A 15,623-nucleotide genomic window follows, 5' to 3' on the forward strand; every position below is an offset into this window, starting at 1 on the left:
CGGCGCCACCTGTCGGCGCACGCGGCTGCTCGGGCGGCGCCGCCGAAACACAGACTGGCTCCGAAGACGGGACCCGCACAGGGCCGACCCGTGTATTGCGGCGACCGCGACACGGCGAGAAGAGCGCGTAGCCAGCCGCCCGAGGCCGCCGCGCCAGCACAGCCCACCCCCGTCCCAGCGCACGTAGCGCTATAAAAAACGGCCCCCCGTGGCGTAGCAAACGTCAGTCACAGGCCGCTAGCCGGCGAATGATCACGTTCGAGAAAATAATTAACAGTGCGATCTTGCAGCCGGCGATATCACTAAGTGACTGGCACAGGGCGCCGCGTGGCAGCGGAGGCGCAGCCCAATAAACGGGCCTTATCGGCGCCAGCCGGTCCCAGACAAAACTGACGGCAGTCTGACCTTACAGGAATACAGTCTCCTGCTGAGACAGAAGCAGACAAACAATCATCACATAAGCAGATGGCGCCAAAAGCGATCACGGGACGTGCGCTCACTTCTTGCGCCAGCCGCCCTTGCGGCCCTCTTGGTACCTTTCGCGCCATTCTTTGCGTTGTTTGTGGTACTTCTCGTGCCACTCCCTGCGTTGTTTCTGGAACTTTTCGCGCCATTCTCGACGTCGCTCGCCGATGCGGTCTCTCAGCTCCTCGCGCCGGTCGTCGTATAATTCCTTCAGGTCCTTGCGGGACGGCATCGGCTGGATGTAACCACGCTCGCTCAGGAACTTGATGGAGTACGTGGTGCCACCTGTCAGAGAAAACTGTAACTAGTACCTGTTGAACGCTGTTTGGCTGGCGTACTTGTAGAACGGCCTGAGAGTGACTCTTCTCTTGCCACGAACACCAGAAGTGGGGGTTTAAATGAGATCAGAAGCGCATACCCCAGATCCCACAATGCCTGTTAAATTTGTTGAGTTGACAGTTGACGGTAACACAAGCAGCACCACTAATAGGTGAGGTTGACCATGAGTTATCTGAAAGGTGACTGAAAAAGTCAGCACGAGCGCAAATCTCGGAATAAGCATCTTTTAATACCTAGTCACTTTCAACCATCTTTTGGCACATACAAATTTTAGTCTGGGGCAGAACTGACGTCCACTTTCTCATCACGCAATGGCGTGGAGAGAAAGCAATGGAAAGCTGGTGGGTCACCCGAACGGCGGGCGGCCGCCAGGCGCCCCCGCCCCGCTCCGGACGGAGAGGGCGGCCTACCGAGGGTGACGGTGTAGCGGGCAGGCGTGGCGATCTTGTAGAGGGCGTACGCGACGGCCAGGTGGCCGGCGGACGAGTGGCGCAGCTTGTCCGTGATGGTCTCGCTGAAGCCCCATGACTCAAGCAGACCCGCCACATCGATACCGCTGCCGGGCAGGGTCATGCTGGGGTCAGACAGGGGTCGGATGGACGGCAGGCGTGGGAGGAACGTGTCTTTGGGAGAGGCTTTTTATACAGCGGCAGAGACCGATCAAACATGAGTGTTTTGTAACGACCAAAAAGTAATGTTAGGACCACCACGCCTATAAGATTATCCCTCCCACATGATAACGGAGCAACTTTACCATTTATCAGATCTCTGGTTTATGGGGGAGCGCCATCCGCGCCCTCCGACGCAGCACCTGTCACATCACAAAAGCGGAGACGCTTTCGGTGACGACGCCCGGATTATCAGAGCACGGGTGATGGTAACATCAGGCGCCCTCTCACCTCTTTGATGCGTAGTAGAAGCTGCCGTACCACACCGCCGACGTCACCAGATGCACGGGCACCAGCACATACCAGTAGTCCTTGTACATCTGCTTGAACCGTTTGAATATGCTCGGCTTCTCCTCCTTATCGTCTTCTTTGACGGGCACGCTGCCGGTTTTGCGAAGCCATCCACTGGCAGTTGTGACGAACGGCCGCTGCGAGGCGCTGGCGATGCTCCACACTTCCTCGCGCCGGCGCACAAGCGCGCTGCAGGCCGGTGCGTGATGCAAGAGCCATCTTGCGGCAGCGAAACTAACTACTGATCTACTAGGCTGCCGCTGTACTGCGCCGGTGTCGCACGCAGCCAGCGGCAATGCGCTGTTTGCAGTTGTCAACCGCCAGAGGCAGGCGCGAGAAGAGTTTTTCCCTAAAAACGGAGTAATCGTTTCACTCATGGGCTCCACAAGGGGCAGCACAGGAAGCTGCCGCATATCAGAGCAAGTTGACCACGGCCAACGAAGCGCGGCCCGCTCCGAAATGGTCACATTTCTGGTCGTCCAGTTCAATCAGCGCCGCAAAATGTATCCATTGCGCGTCGACATCACGACAAAATACATCTGACGATAAAAACAAGGACAAGGTTTGCAATCTAATAAAACTGGTTTCAACAGAGTACGAGCGTTTGCGCAGCATAATTGCGCTTAGGAACACCAGCCCCTGCCGATTCCTACAGAAACCACATCCACCAGAAAAATGGTTTCTACGCTGCCAGAGGACTGCATCAATTCAGTGGGTAGCATGCCGCGAGCGCGAGAGGGATCCTAGTTGAATGTGCAATACATAATTTCACGAACAAAATGGCTTTTGTTGAATCTGGAAAGAAAACGAATGAAAATAAGAAGTTATCAAGCTGTCTTGTCGAAGGTACAAGCCACTATTTCACGACCAAAATGATTTGAATTGAATTTGGAAAGAGACCGAATGAAACTATGAATTTATCAAGCCATGCTCATTTTACAACAAACCCTAAGAATATGAACAGCATCGAGTGACGGATAGCATAAAAGCACATCAAAGTCTTGCGGCCATCGGCCATCACGCAATATATATATATATATATATATATATATATATATATATATATATATATATATATATATATATATATATACGTAGGCGACGAAGAACGCCGATCGTCATTCTAAAAAATTAGTGACGCTTACTCATTCCGTATCGACTTTTCACGAATGTCGCCTTACTCGATTAATGATTGGAGGGTCATGTGGTATATATATATATATATATATATATATATATATATATATATATATATATATATATATGTATAAGAGTTATGTTACCCGTCCGATGTACGGCTGACCCTGTCGCACGCTCAGCGGTGTCGCATGTCACGTGAAGACACGCTGGTTGAAGTCACTGGTAACACTGACACGCGCTGTGCCAGAGTTGACCGTAAAAGCCTCGAAAACCGTCCGACCAGCGCCACGTACCGTGCAATGTGACTGGTCTGCAGGTGGCTAAGCTCCAGACGGCCCTCAGGACTGTCCGCGCAGGCGTGCCGCCGCCAGCCAGGCCGGCCATGGGAGGGCTCAGTGCCGGCCGTCCAGTGAACACTGGCGGGCGCGTCCCCGGCCACCCGCTGACGACAGAGAGACAGACGTCACCCGCTGGCGACCGAGAAACGGACGTCAGCCGCTGACGACCAAGAAACGGACGTCACCCGCCGACGACACAGAAATGGGCGTCACCCGCCGACGACAAAGAAACGGACGTCACCCCTGATGATAAACGAACGTCACCCGCTGACGACAGAAGAACGGATATCATCCACTGACGACAGAGAAACGGACGTCGGCCGCTGACCAGAGAAAAGGACGTCACCCACTGGCGACAGAGAAACAACGGACGTCACCCACTGACGACAGAGAAACACACGTCATCCGTCGACGACAGAGAAACGGACGTCATCCGCTGATGGAAGAGAAACGAACATCATCCGCGGACAACAGAGAAAAAGACATTATCCGTTGACAGAGAAACAGACGTCAACCGCTGACGACAGAGAAACGGACATCCGCTGAAAACCGAAATAAATACCCGCGACGACATGTCAGACGTCACTCACTGACCACAGACAAACGAATGTCGCCCACTGACAGCAGATAAACAGACGTCATCCACTGATGGCAGATGGACAAACGTCACCTGCTGACAACATTGCAACAGAAGTCACTCGCTGACATTCCGGACACCATCCACCAACGAAATAGCACACGTCAATCACCGAAACCATGCCAGACGCCACAGGCTAACAGAAGACACACAGCTGTCAACCACAAACGACAGAGAAACACACCGCACGTCACCCGCTTACAACAGAGATGCGGATGTCAAAAACTGACAGCAGAGTAACACCACCCACTGGTGGCAGAGAAACGGCTCAGGCGTAGCCCAAGGCTGAAAAGGTGGCGTTCGCATATGATATCGCGACATCCAGCTGTAGCTCAAAATTCTGGTTGGAGCAAATTCATGAATGCAGTCGAGTCCGTCGCACACATGCCCCGTTAATGAATAATACTAATTAGTACACATCACCGAAACTGTCGGCGATTTTTTTCTGTGAAGCCTGGCGTAGTACAGACGAAGTTACCTGACAAGCATCTTTGACGCCAATTGTATCGGTACGATGTTGGAGTAGCAGTACTGTGTATCTGGCCTGTTGTTATCCTCTGTCGCTGGGCAGTGTCGTGCCACAGCCAGCCTGTGGCCCGGTATGACTTGACCCAGTGAGTGCCCACCGACGCCGATCAACACCATCACGTGAACTGCTCATACGAAAGCAGAGCACTCGTTCGCCAGCTGACTGGCCCAAAATGCTATTATCCATATGCACCTGCACACATCGTGGCAAGCATCGCGTATCCTCGGAAGAGACCGATCGGGTTGGAAGGGAGCACCCCAATCAAACACGACCCCACGTCCGATCCCATTCCACGCGCGGACAAAGCCTAGAATGAGGTATGGAACGGACGGGCCCAGCCGCCAGTGGTCTGGTGATGACTGAGAGCTCGAGGAACGCGCTATGGCGACTTGCCGTCGAACACAGGTCAAAGGCGGTTGACGACCATGCAGGAGTGCTCAGCCAACTCACCACGTGTGCTGATCTCAAGACTCGTCTTCAGCTGGCCTTTCGCTTCAATTCCTTGCGGCCGCGTATCACGTGTTAAGCCAGATCGCATGCCGCTATGCCTAAATGCATCCACTGCGTGCAGAAGGCATTCTAGCATTACGACAAAACACGAGAACGCATATTTTTCCTGAGCACTATTTCATAATTTCATCTCATAAAAACTAACGCAGCCATTTACTTCCAGCTGCGTCGTGATTCACACGTAACAGAAAGATTTCAATCGTCTTTTTTTGCAATACATTACTACATTGTATGATGCAGAATTCCTATCAACGACGGGATAAGACTAAATTGTCATCATATTCAGCGTGCGCCGACACTTCGAGTATTTCGATCACCCGGCACGATGCAAATGTCTGGTTCGGGGCGATGTGTATTGGCTTCACTCCACATAATCACGAAATGCCGTCTGGTTTCATTTTCGATACGATCACGTCGGGGAAATTCAGACACGGGATAGAGGTCCATGGTTTACTTGGACAGGCAATGACAGCCCTAACAAGCCAGCTGAATGCGAGGATAGGTGAGTGGAAGGAAATCCCATCACTGTTCACAGGCCCATAATCCAGATCGCACAATGTCCGAACTTTTAGCGTCAGGTGGAGTGATAATCGACGTTTACAAGTTCAAGAGAGGCAGAGGGTCTCACGAGAAAGGGAGGAACGCAGCAAAGGAATACACGGGCTACATGGATAAGCGCGTGTCGCTCACCAAATGAAAAAGCGTCGAAACAATGATCATACTCGCCATCCAAAATGGCGCAGCTCACTTGCAGGCTGGCGTTTGAAGTCGTGACATTTCGAGAACGCAGATGACATGGTAACACCCATACTCCGCACGGCCGGCATGGCCCTAGCTAAAAGACCACCCAAAGTGGACAGAACTCTTCTTGAGTGACTGCCAACACCGCTTCCTGTGAGGTGAGTCTGCCGAACCAAATCCCCGTCGCAGTCAGCCTGACCGACCGAGCGGCATTTGCCCGCCGGCCGCACCGGACACCAGCGACGGCAACAGGCAGCTGACAGTCGCCGTCGCCAGGCGCCGGCGGTCGGGCCGGTCGGGCCGGCCGGGCCGTCACGCGCCCGCCCGAACGCCACTCCCCTGGCACCGGAGCACGAGCCGCTCAGAAGTCGCGCCGGTGGTAGCGGTCCGGGTCGACGTACGACGTGACGACGACGCGGCTGGCGAACTTGCGGCCTGTCAGCTGCTGCTGCGCCTTCTGGCAGTCCATCACCGAGTTGAACTCAACAAACACCTTGCCGAGGCCGGGCACCTCGACGCCGTCGATGGGCCGCGGGATCTCGATGCTCTTGACGACGCCGTACTTGTTGCACTCCATCTTGATGTCCTCGACGATGTCCTCGTACTCCTCATCGTCGCGCAGCTCGTCGGGCGTGACCATGTTGAGCAGGCAGAGCACCTCAGTGGCGGGCCCGGCGCCGCCGGTCAGCTGCAGACCCGGCACCTGGATCTGCACCGGTGCCATCATGCCAGAGCCCTTGTTGCCGATGTTGGCGCGCTGCACGATCAACTTCTTGTCACCCAGCTGCATGCCGTTCAGGCCCTGGATCGCCTGCTCCGTCAGCGAGAGGTCGGCGTACTCGCAGAAGGCGAAGCCCTTGCTGAGGCCCGTGCCAGAGTCCTTGACGAGGTTGAAGCCGCGCAGCTGGCCGAACGACATAAGCAGCTCCTTCACCTGGTCCTCGGTCAGGTACGTGGGCAGGCCGCCGACGAAGATCTTGTTGGGCGAGTCGGGCACGACGGTGGAGATGACGCCCACGACGCCCGGCACAGAAGACGCTGGTCCGTCGGTGATGCCCGGCATCGGCTGGTAGTCGTGCGGCCGCCGAATCTTCAGGCTCTGCCCCTTCAGGTTGATACCGTCAAACGCCACCGCCTGCGTGCACTCGTCGATGGAGCGGAACTCGAGGAAGGCGAAGTTCTTATCCAAGTTGATCTGGCAGGCGAGCACCGGGCTGCCGGCCGCCTGCGCCAGCCCGCTCAGGTGCATCTGCTGATTGAAGAACTCCATCATCTCCTCCTCGGTGACGCCGAACGGGATGTTGCCGACGTAGAGGCGGCGCGCCTGCCGCGTCACCGTCGAGCCCGTCACGCTGCTGTTGAGCGAGTCCGGGATGGGGTTGGTGGGGATCTGACCGGCAGCCTGCATGGCCTTGTACTGCACCGGCGAGATGTGCTCGAACCCTGGCGGCGGCACGTCCCAGTACTTGCTCGGCGTCTTCCGCGTCAGCTTGATCACGCCGCTGCGCGAGTCGCCGCGCGGCGAGCGGTCCCGCTTGCTGTCCCGCCTGTCGCGCGAGCGCGAGCGGCGCCGGCGGTCCCTGTCGCGCGAGCGCGAGCGGCGCCGGTCGCGGTCACGGTCGCGGTCGCGGTCGCGGTCGCGGTCACGGCTTCGGTCGTCGCCGACCATGGTGCGCAGCTGCTGACCTGAGACCTAGGCTGAAAGGCGGTGGCGGAGACGGCGGCGCGGTGGCGGCTTGTCCGGCTCCTGGCTCGCGCTGAAACTGCCGTGGGGTCCGCGGCCTGTGGCTGCTGCTCCTAGAGGACAAATTGAGACCACTTTGCAATGCATACAATGCTTTGTGCACTCATGCGCTGGGGCACGCCACGAACAGACAAGTCAAATCGAGCACAGGAGACCCCAAGAAGAATACTGAACTGTTGTGTCATGTGTAGTTCACAGCCATTCATGGATGCCCCTGCAGGTATATTTTTATTCAACTAGGAAATGGAGACAGGATCAGGATATTGGAAAAAAGGAACAGCAAACTCATGCCTTGTGCACTTCCAAAGTATTAAGGCCTACATACCTTGAATGGTGGCAAGGAAGCTATTCTTCAAAAGATCCAAATACATCTTAGGCAACTATGCATTTATCAACACCCATAGCATGTAGCAATTAGACAAAAGCAGCTTAAAAATTCCTTGCCGTAACATGACAGGTATCCCAACCTAGCACATAAAAGGCAGTGGCTTGTGAGTGGCCCAACAGAGGCTTCATCTTAATGTGGGGTTTCAGCTGGGAAAGCCATATTGTCAAATAGAAAGAAATTGTCATCACCAAGATCCTATTGAGACCTCAAATCCTTGACTTCCTGAGCTTGGATCCAACTGTTCATTAGCTTGAGTCAAACCACACTTTTATGATTGGTGCATGCCCAGGAATAACAGATTAAACTGCCAATAGTACAGCAACCAGCCCTGCCTACCTCTTCTTCAATGTGATGCAATGCTCAGTCCAAAGCAACACACTTAATACTTTCTATCATATCATCATGCTTCAAGCCCTTTGAAAAATGGCATCATCCCATCTAGCACATTCTGTTCTCTCATATTTAGCATCTGATAGCATTTGTAAGCAAAAATATATTTGATTAAAGGAAACATGTGTCAATAACCAAAAGTCACAACAAGGAAAACATATAACTTATGTGAGGAAAGAAACACACTTTCCACAGGCATGACACACATAAATACAAACATATTAATGTAAATACTGACTGTTCATAATATGTGTAAGGCATGCTAAGGGCATACACAAAGGCAACTATCTCCATTTTCAGAAAATAAAAACCAAAGCTTTCTCTTTTATAAGGGTTATCTGTAACAAATAAACTGATATCATTTTTGCATCATGTGGTAGGATGCACATGAGAGTAGAAAATGTCCTTCGAACCGATACCAAAACCACAAGTAACATTATACTGCAGGCCCACATAAAAGCTTTCTTTGCCCTACATACCAATCACTGCTTTTAACTGAAAGTAACTGCCAAGCACACAATTACTTTTACAACAAACCAACATTTTGAATTGTGAAATTGCTGAGAGATAGTGTTGGCTCAGGATCACAAATCCATAATAATGTTTAATGATAAGTGAATGACACAAATTGTTACCAATATGCTTGTCAGCAGGTAGAAATAATTCAGGTTTTTCAACGAAATGGAATGCAATAGGGTGGTCACGCACACTCTTGTGCACATGACTGCCCTCCACAGAGATCACATGGGAATAAATTAGGTTATCTGCAGGCATAAAAAATGCAGAGGCACTGCTTCGACCATTTCTTATTTATGTACCCGGGTTTGCTTGCCATGTGAAAGCATGGTTGTCCTTGCAAATGTTTCAAGAAAAATCTCTCAATCCTTGTCCTCCAATGCTGCAACCAGTGGACAAGTTTGAAAGTGAAAACTTCTTTTTCTCAAAAACCTGTAAATAATGATGAAGATGAGCTCAAGCCAAATCAAATCAAAAGTGCTTCAGCATTTTGTGCATGTGTGTGCAAAATGTCCAGTAACAAATTAATTTGTCAACAATGTTGTTACCAGGATGCTTCACCATTTTACTGTTTCACGACTACACCAAGAGGCGCATCCTCAGATTATGAAAATTTAAGATGATAGGTAGAAATCACACTTATTGTGATAACTTTGGCATGTATTTTTGCAATGATTTCATGTCACCATATGCATGAATGTGTCGGGATTGCTTGAATCCTCTACTTTCAGGTTCCTTCCAAGCTTAAGTAACTACACCTTAATCTCAATAGTACTTTTTGTTGGGACAATACTGACACTGCACTGATGCAACCCTGAAAAACATTTGTGGCTAATGTACAATTACTGGCTAGACTGTAAAGGATATCCAGCCCCTTACACCAGCCTATGAAAGTGCATCCACTGTGCCTGCACATAACATCATCAGTGTGCTCAACAACATGCTTGTGTGCACTGAAATCAGGCCAAGACACTTTTAAGCTCAACTTTCACCTTAATTAAGTGCAAAAAAATGTTTAAGGGTAATTTTGTGAGGCATTTGTCCACCACACCCAATTCATTGAAATATTGGCTCTTGACACTGGAATTGGTAGCTCTATTCACCACACTGTCAACATCAGAATCTTTGCTGTGTGTGCTAAAATTTTGGCCACCATGTGGCAGATGTGCTAAACATAATAAAAAACAAGCATTTTTGCAGTCTGATCCTCAGGGACTGTGCATAATAGCCTACAGACATGCAAGCTATAGCCAGATATATGGGTCTGTGCATTTAATCTTGCTCTGGAACATGAGCTCTATGGCCCAATGGCTCAAATTTCGATTTGGCCCCACTCCCACTAAGCAGCAAATATTTCCTTTCAAAACGCCCGGCCGCGGCGACCGCAAACCTGTCCTTGATAGCAAACAGGGAGACTGCTTCAGGTTCATGGTTACATCTAATTCATCACGGACACTCTATGCTGGTTTTTATGGCAAACCAATGACATAAAGTACAGAGGAGGTTCAAACTGAATTAATACATTATTCTGCTTAACGGGCCACGAGCGCGAGACGTGAAACGGACGCAGGTTATCGGTACAACATCAGGAACAAACGAAATGAACGCAATCACAACTGGATATTGCAAAAATTACCTTTCCAGCAGAGCCTTCTTTAGTTTGCCCAAGATGTGCAGCAGAAATCTGAATGCTTGACAACCTTACGCACACCTCGGCCCGGCGCCCCACCACCTCGACACAATCTTCTTAACAAGGGTTTGAAACTGGGAAGAGCGGTTCATTCTCAAACACGCGATGCACACCAAAGACCTGAATGACGTCATTGAAGCCTATCATTTCTTTCTGTTTCATCATCAGTTTCTGGTGAAGAGCAGAGGCGGACCCTGTGGGAGGGCCGAGGGGCAGATCCAGGATTTTGACATGAGTGGATGGGGAAGGGGCGGTAGTTCCTATATTTATGGGTCTCCCAAAAAATCCGCGCATACCGGCCATTAAATTCTAAGATTTCTAGTCTAATATTTTATACAGAAGCCCTTCCATGGTAAACCTTGTCATTTGCAAGCTGTTATTCGCATAAAACATGACAAAATGCATATGAAGTTGCCTGAAAGGTGTTATTAAAAATAAGCACGATCTTCATTCCTCGCATATTTACATTCCACGTGCTGGTCAATGTGATCAGCTGGTGGCGGATGACTCGTGCATAGTTTTTTGCTCTATTTGTTATGAAGGAGTACAAAATATCCTAGAATTTGAGATACTTGAATAATGTGATGCACAAGTCAAAAAAGTGTCACGACTTCAATAAGCAACGGAATTACACATATGACGTCAGCGACAGGTAAAGTTATGTTTGACTACTGCGCGCAAAAATGTATTGGCGTATATCCGACTGCTGCCCTTAGACTAAGGCACCAAGGTAGACAGAGATGAATGAAACCTGAGCGGTCGTAGGTGCGCGACAGGCCAACAAAGATGCTTCCGTCAATAAGAACCAACAAAGAGGCTTCCGTCGATAAGTACAGGGTCCTCAGAGCAAGCGAGAAGAACCCAAGATCAGCGTGGTAGGTCCCTGAACGATCGGATGTGACCCAGCTGACTGACGTAAAGGAACCCGACCAGAGCACATCGCCCTCCTGAGCAATGGAAAATTACCCAAAAGACCAGTGTGCTTGAATTAAGGCGCCTGTGCCATCAAGAGTGCCCGGGAGGTTTACAGAGTGAGCCCCGATAGGAGTAAAGGGTCCTCAACAAACAAGACCAAAGGACAAAAGGCCTAGATCAATGTAAGGCGTCCCTAAGCATCGTGTGACTCTGTGCCTTGCCTTACATGAGCTCCAGGAACGCCAAAAATCCTCCAGGTAGGTGGAAAGAACCCGAGACTAATATGAAAAGGCTTCTGAACAAATGAGCGCACCCCGGCATGTGGGGCCTGGAAAAGCGTATAGAGTCTCTCGAATGAATGCGGGAAGAATCCGCTGGGAGCTCCTGATCAATCAAGAGTGACTAGGCATGGAAGCAGATGGTACCCCAACGGCAGCGTAGGGTCCTACCAGAATATGCAAGAGGCCAAGTGCAACATAGAGGGCCCCTTAGCGATCGGGTTGATCCGACAAAGGGATACAAAATGTCCCGGCAAAAGTGTCACGCCTGTGGACAACGTAAGAAACCTCAAAACGTACCCTTAATACTACCACTCTCAATCAGTGAAGAGTTATCTTTGTCGGCTCATGAGCTCTTCACTCTCTCTTGCGACTGTTCTTGGTCGTCTGGAGGCCTAAAGGCGTCCAGTCTTGTTGTGTTTTTGTGTTAGAAAACTCTGTCTGTTTGACCGGTCATGGCCCCCTCGGAGCCTATGGGTCCCCTTGGGGTACAGAGGGGGGGGGGGAGCATGGTTCAGCGCCCCCTCCTCTCTGGGTCCGTCGCTGGCCCGAACAGCCTAAATGGATGGGGCTCCCGACAAGAACATTGAACCGTCTACTCAAATGTGAAGTACCTAAGACAAAAATATGGAGTGGCCCAGGAACGATCGAGTGTGCCCGAGTACAATAAACAGACGAGGGCCCTTACAAGAGCGTAGGGCCCTCAGCTCAAATAAGAAACATCCAGCACACGATGTGGGGGCCCCCCGGACGATCGAGTGCATCCTATCATATTAACAGGTAGGGCCTCCGACAAGAGCATAGGACCCTAAGCAAGCGACAGAGAATTTAAAGGGGCCTAGATCAATACAGAGGGGCCATGAGCATCTGGCAAGTGTATCCGGAGGCTATCCGAGACCAACGTGAAGGGCCCTTGAGCAACCGAGAATACCCAGGCAGGTTAGCATATGAAGACCCCGGCTATAGCGTACAGAGCCTTTCGGGGGAGTGAGAAGAATCCATGGAATGCCCCTGATTGACAAGAGCACCTCGGCGCGCAAGCAGGAAGGGCCCCAGCAACAGCGCGAGGCCCTCTGAGTAAATGCAAAGAAATCAAGGATAACGTTGAAAAGCTCCTTAACGATCGGATTGACCGTGCAAGTGGACATATAGGGCCCCCGTAAACAGCGTAGGGCCTCTGGACAGCGTAATGAGCCTTAAAGTCTACCAATCACCACCCTCTTAATCAATGAAGATGAATTTATGTCTACTCGTGGGCCTTTTAATTTCGCTTGCGACCGTTCTTGGTCGCCTGGAAGTCCAAAGACGTTCAATCTTCTCGCGGGTAAGAAACCTGCGTCTATTCGGCCGGCTATGGGCCTCTTCGAAGCCTATGGGCTCCTTCGGCACCAAATGGAGGGGTCATGGTCCCTTGCCCCCCCCCCCCCGGATGCGCCCCTGGAGGGACCATTTGTTCGTTCCCCTCCCCCCCCCCCCTGGACTGCAGGCACAACCAATATCTCATGGTGAAGAGGCACAATATCCTCATCTCGAGGTCCACATAACCTTTGAATTCAAGAGGCACCAAATTACAGGAGAGCCTCAAATGGTTCCAAATCTTATTTTCGAAAGGCGCAGAAGTCCAGAGACCCCCCCCCCCCTATATGAGCCAAACCTGAACTCTCATGGGCATGAAATTTCGTGTATGCAATAGTGTTTGTGCCTTCCACCCCTGACGAAATCTGTATTGGCCCGTAGGCCAGAAGGCAGCGAAATCTTCATATCAGACAGCTCATGTTCATTTTAACTCATGCGTTGTCCATAGCTTGCCCCGATTTTGTGCTTTAGTACTGCAAGCGGTCGATCACGGATGATCGGACTGCCCCCACGAGCAAAAGATCACCAGCTTGTCCATCGACACGTGACCAATTCCACGCATGTAAATAAAGCATTCGGTTGTGTGGGCTACTACGTCGGTAAGGCTTCTGTTGGAGGCGTTGACAAACGGGGCATGCGAATTTTACTAGGGACGCGTTGCCGGTCGGTCCATGTTGCTGGTTTTCAAGAGCACGACTTAGAATAACCTAAGACGTGAATAAAACATACATGAAGTGAGCATGCACGTGCCTCTGATATGGCAACACCCTTTCAGCCGCTCTCATTGCCTCCTTTCCTCATAACAATTAGCAGCACTTTATCAGCACGGGCGTGGAAGCGCTGCGTACCTGGGTTACGTGACTCCCGGGATCCGACTCCGGGAGCGCTGCATCCCTGGTTTACGCAGCTCCCGGGATCCGACTCCGGGGGTGCTGCATCCCTGGTTTACGCACACTCCCGGGATCCAGCCTCGAGCGAGACTGGCATGACTTACGCGGCCTCCAGCTGACTCGTGGCCATGCACCAAATGCGCCAAAGGCTGCAAAATTTGACATGAGTCTCGTTTTAGATCTGGATATATGAGACATGGCGCTCCACTGGTGCTGCGGGGGGGGGGGGGGAGGAGGCTGGTGATTCGGAGGGCTAAGCCATTGAAACAATGGCATCACCACCTTTCCCAAAACGTCTCGGACATGTCAAGTCCTGGGGCAACACGTATGTACCTTCTTCGTTGGCGACGACCACACACGCGGCGGTCGGCGGCAGCGGATGTTGTAACGAGGAGGTCGTCTATACCCGGACATCCTTAAAATCCTCCTCCCTCCCCCCCCCCCCCCGCCAGAAGCGCGGGGGGCAAATGCACGCACCCGCACGTCACGGTCATCATAATGCACTGGCGCAGCAGGAATCTGTCAATGTCATCCTATCTTACGTAGGATGCGTAGCAGCGTTTGAAAACTTTTCGTTATGGAATGTCTCCTTAAAGCAAATGGCATACAATGAAAGATAATCTCCGTGTTGGTGCGAGCTTTGGTTACGGTAACGTAAGGCATACCATTTAAACATGTGTCCGATATGGAAAGCCATTTAATCAGGGGCTATCTACGAACAGCTGAAAATGCGTCACGCCATCCAGGGAAACATCTATGCGTGTTTCTTTAAAGCCGGCTTCTCGACACGTGAACTCTGTGGGACTCTGTGAAACTCTGGTGAAACTCGCGGACAGGCTCATTCACCGTGACAGCTCAGAGAAACATACTAGCAAAGGCAAGCTGGCAGATGTATCTGGGGTAACGCAAGCACATGCGACGAAAATAAGCAGCTGATGTTGTCTGTCAGCCAGTGACTACCAAAGTTTTTTTACGATGCAGGAATTAAGTTTAAAAGGAATGTTCCACATTTGACGACAATCGAAGCAAGTATCAGATGTGATAACATAAAGCCTACTTATGACTGGAATGGCAAGATGTCAAGGATGTTATTATGGCGTCATGAACACCTAGGTAGCCTTGAAGTAGTCTGCGCAAAGTCTATTCATCCTCGTGGGCGTGTAGTCTACACATCCTCGTATGCGTGTAGTTCAGCAGCTAGAGGATTTTAGGGTGAAGTGGGACATGACCGAGAACTGCAATCAAACGGTCTTCAATATGGCTGTTTCGGTTAAAAAAGTTATGCAAATGTTGAACACTTTCTAAAGAACTGTTGGGAAAGGAAAATTATTCATTTTCATACAACATGATGTTCTAGAACTATGACGCCCGCCGTCAGCAGCGGTGCGCATCAGCGTGCTGCAGTCGCGGGGTTTATGAAGCAGCACGATGTCGTCACGAGTGTGAGTGTCGTTGTGGCCGTTAGTCTCAAGCAATCACTATCATTTCGCAGTCTGATGCATGTTCAATGTCGCCCTGCCGCCAACCTGTGATGTACGCCAGCCTGTCATCAGCCTCTGACGTCCATCAGGCTGCCGTTAGTGTCAAACGTCCATCAGCCTGCCTTCAGTCTCTGAAGTCATCAGTCTGCCGTCAGTCTCTGGCCTCCATCAGCCTGTCGTCAGTCTTTGGCTTCCATCAGCCCGCCGTCAGTCTCTGGCCCCCATCAGCCTGCCGTCAGTCTCTTCTGCCCCCATCAGCCTACCGTCAGTCTCTGGCCTCCATCACCCACCCCCCCGCCGTCAGTCTCTGGCCCCCA

At 51.3% G+C, this 15,623-nt stretch overlaps 2 protein-coding genes across 2 annotated transcripts; both read right to left on the reverse strand.

The window, feature by feature from the left end:
• Positions 1 to 496: 496 nt before the first annotated feature.
• On the reverse strand, positions 497 to 4,367 carry LOC119105566 (protein FAM210A). Its single transcript, XM_037229027.1, has 4 exons — positions 4,357 to 4,367; positions 1,704 to 1,952; positions 1,215 to 1,360; positions 497 to 750 (listed from the first exon to the last, which is right to left on the reverse strand). Exons 1-4 carry the CDS (start codon positions 4,365 to 4,367, stop codon positions 497 to 499), a joined length of 660 nt encoding a protein of 219 aa, XP_037084922.1.
• An 884-nt stretch (positions 4,368 to 5,251) lies between these two features.
• On the reverse strand, positions 5,252 to 10,455 carry LOC119105850 (splicing factor U2AF 50 kDa subunit). The gene is made up of 2 exons (XM_037229405.1): positions 10,333 to 10,455; positions 5,252 to 7,455 (listed from the first exon to the last, which is right to left on the reverse strand). Exon 2 carries the CDS (start codon positions 7,325 to 7,327, stop codon positions 6,020 to 6,022), a length of 1,308 nt encoding a protein of 435 aa, XP_037085300.1. The 5' UTR covers positions 7,328 to 7,455; positions 10,333 to 10,455; the 3' UTR covers positions 5,252 to 6,019.
• Positions 10,456 to 15,623: the final 5,168 nt, after the last annotated feature.

Source organism: Pollicipes pollicipes, unplaced genomic scaffold, assembly GCF_011947565.3.
Source record: "Pollicipes pollicipes isolate AB1234 unplaced genomic scaffold, Ppol_2.1 Scaffold_6138;HRSCAF=7277_pilon_pilon_pilon, whole genome shotgun sequence".
Taxonomy (NCBI): Eukaryota; Metazoa; Arthropoda; class Thecostraca; order Pollicipedomorpha; family Pollicipedidae; genus Pollicipes; species Pollicipes pollicipes.

Excerpts from the sequence above, each read along its gene's own strand:
- LOC119105566 (XM_037229027.1), bottom strand. Across the intron at positions 1,361-1,703 it reads TTCTACTACGCATCAAAGAG|CGGTATCGATGTGGCGGGTC; the intron begins GTGAGAGGGCGC and ends CCTGCCCGGCAG. Across the intron at positions 751-1,214 it reads CCGCTACACCGTCACCCTCG|GTGGCACCACGTACTCCATC; the intron begins GTAGGCCGCCCT and ends TTTCTCTGACAG.
- LOC119105850 (XM_037229405.1), bottom strand. The coding sequence starts at position 7,327 with ATGGTCGGCGACGACCGAAGCCGTGACCGCGACCGCGACCGCGACCGC.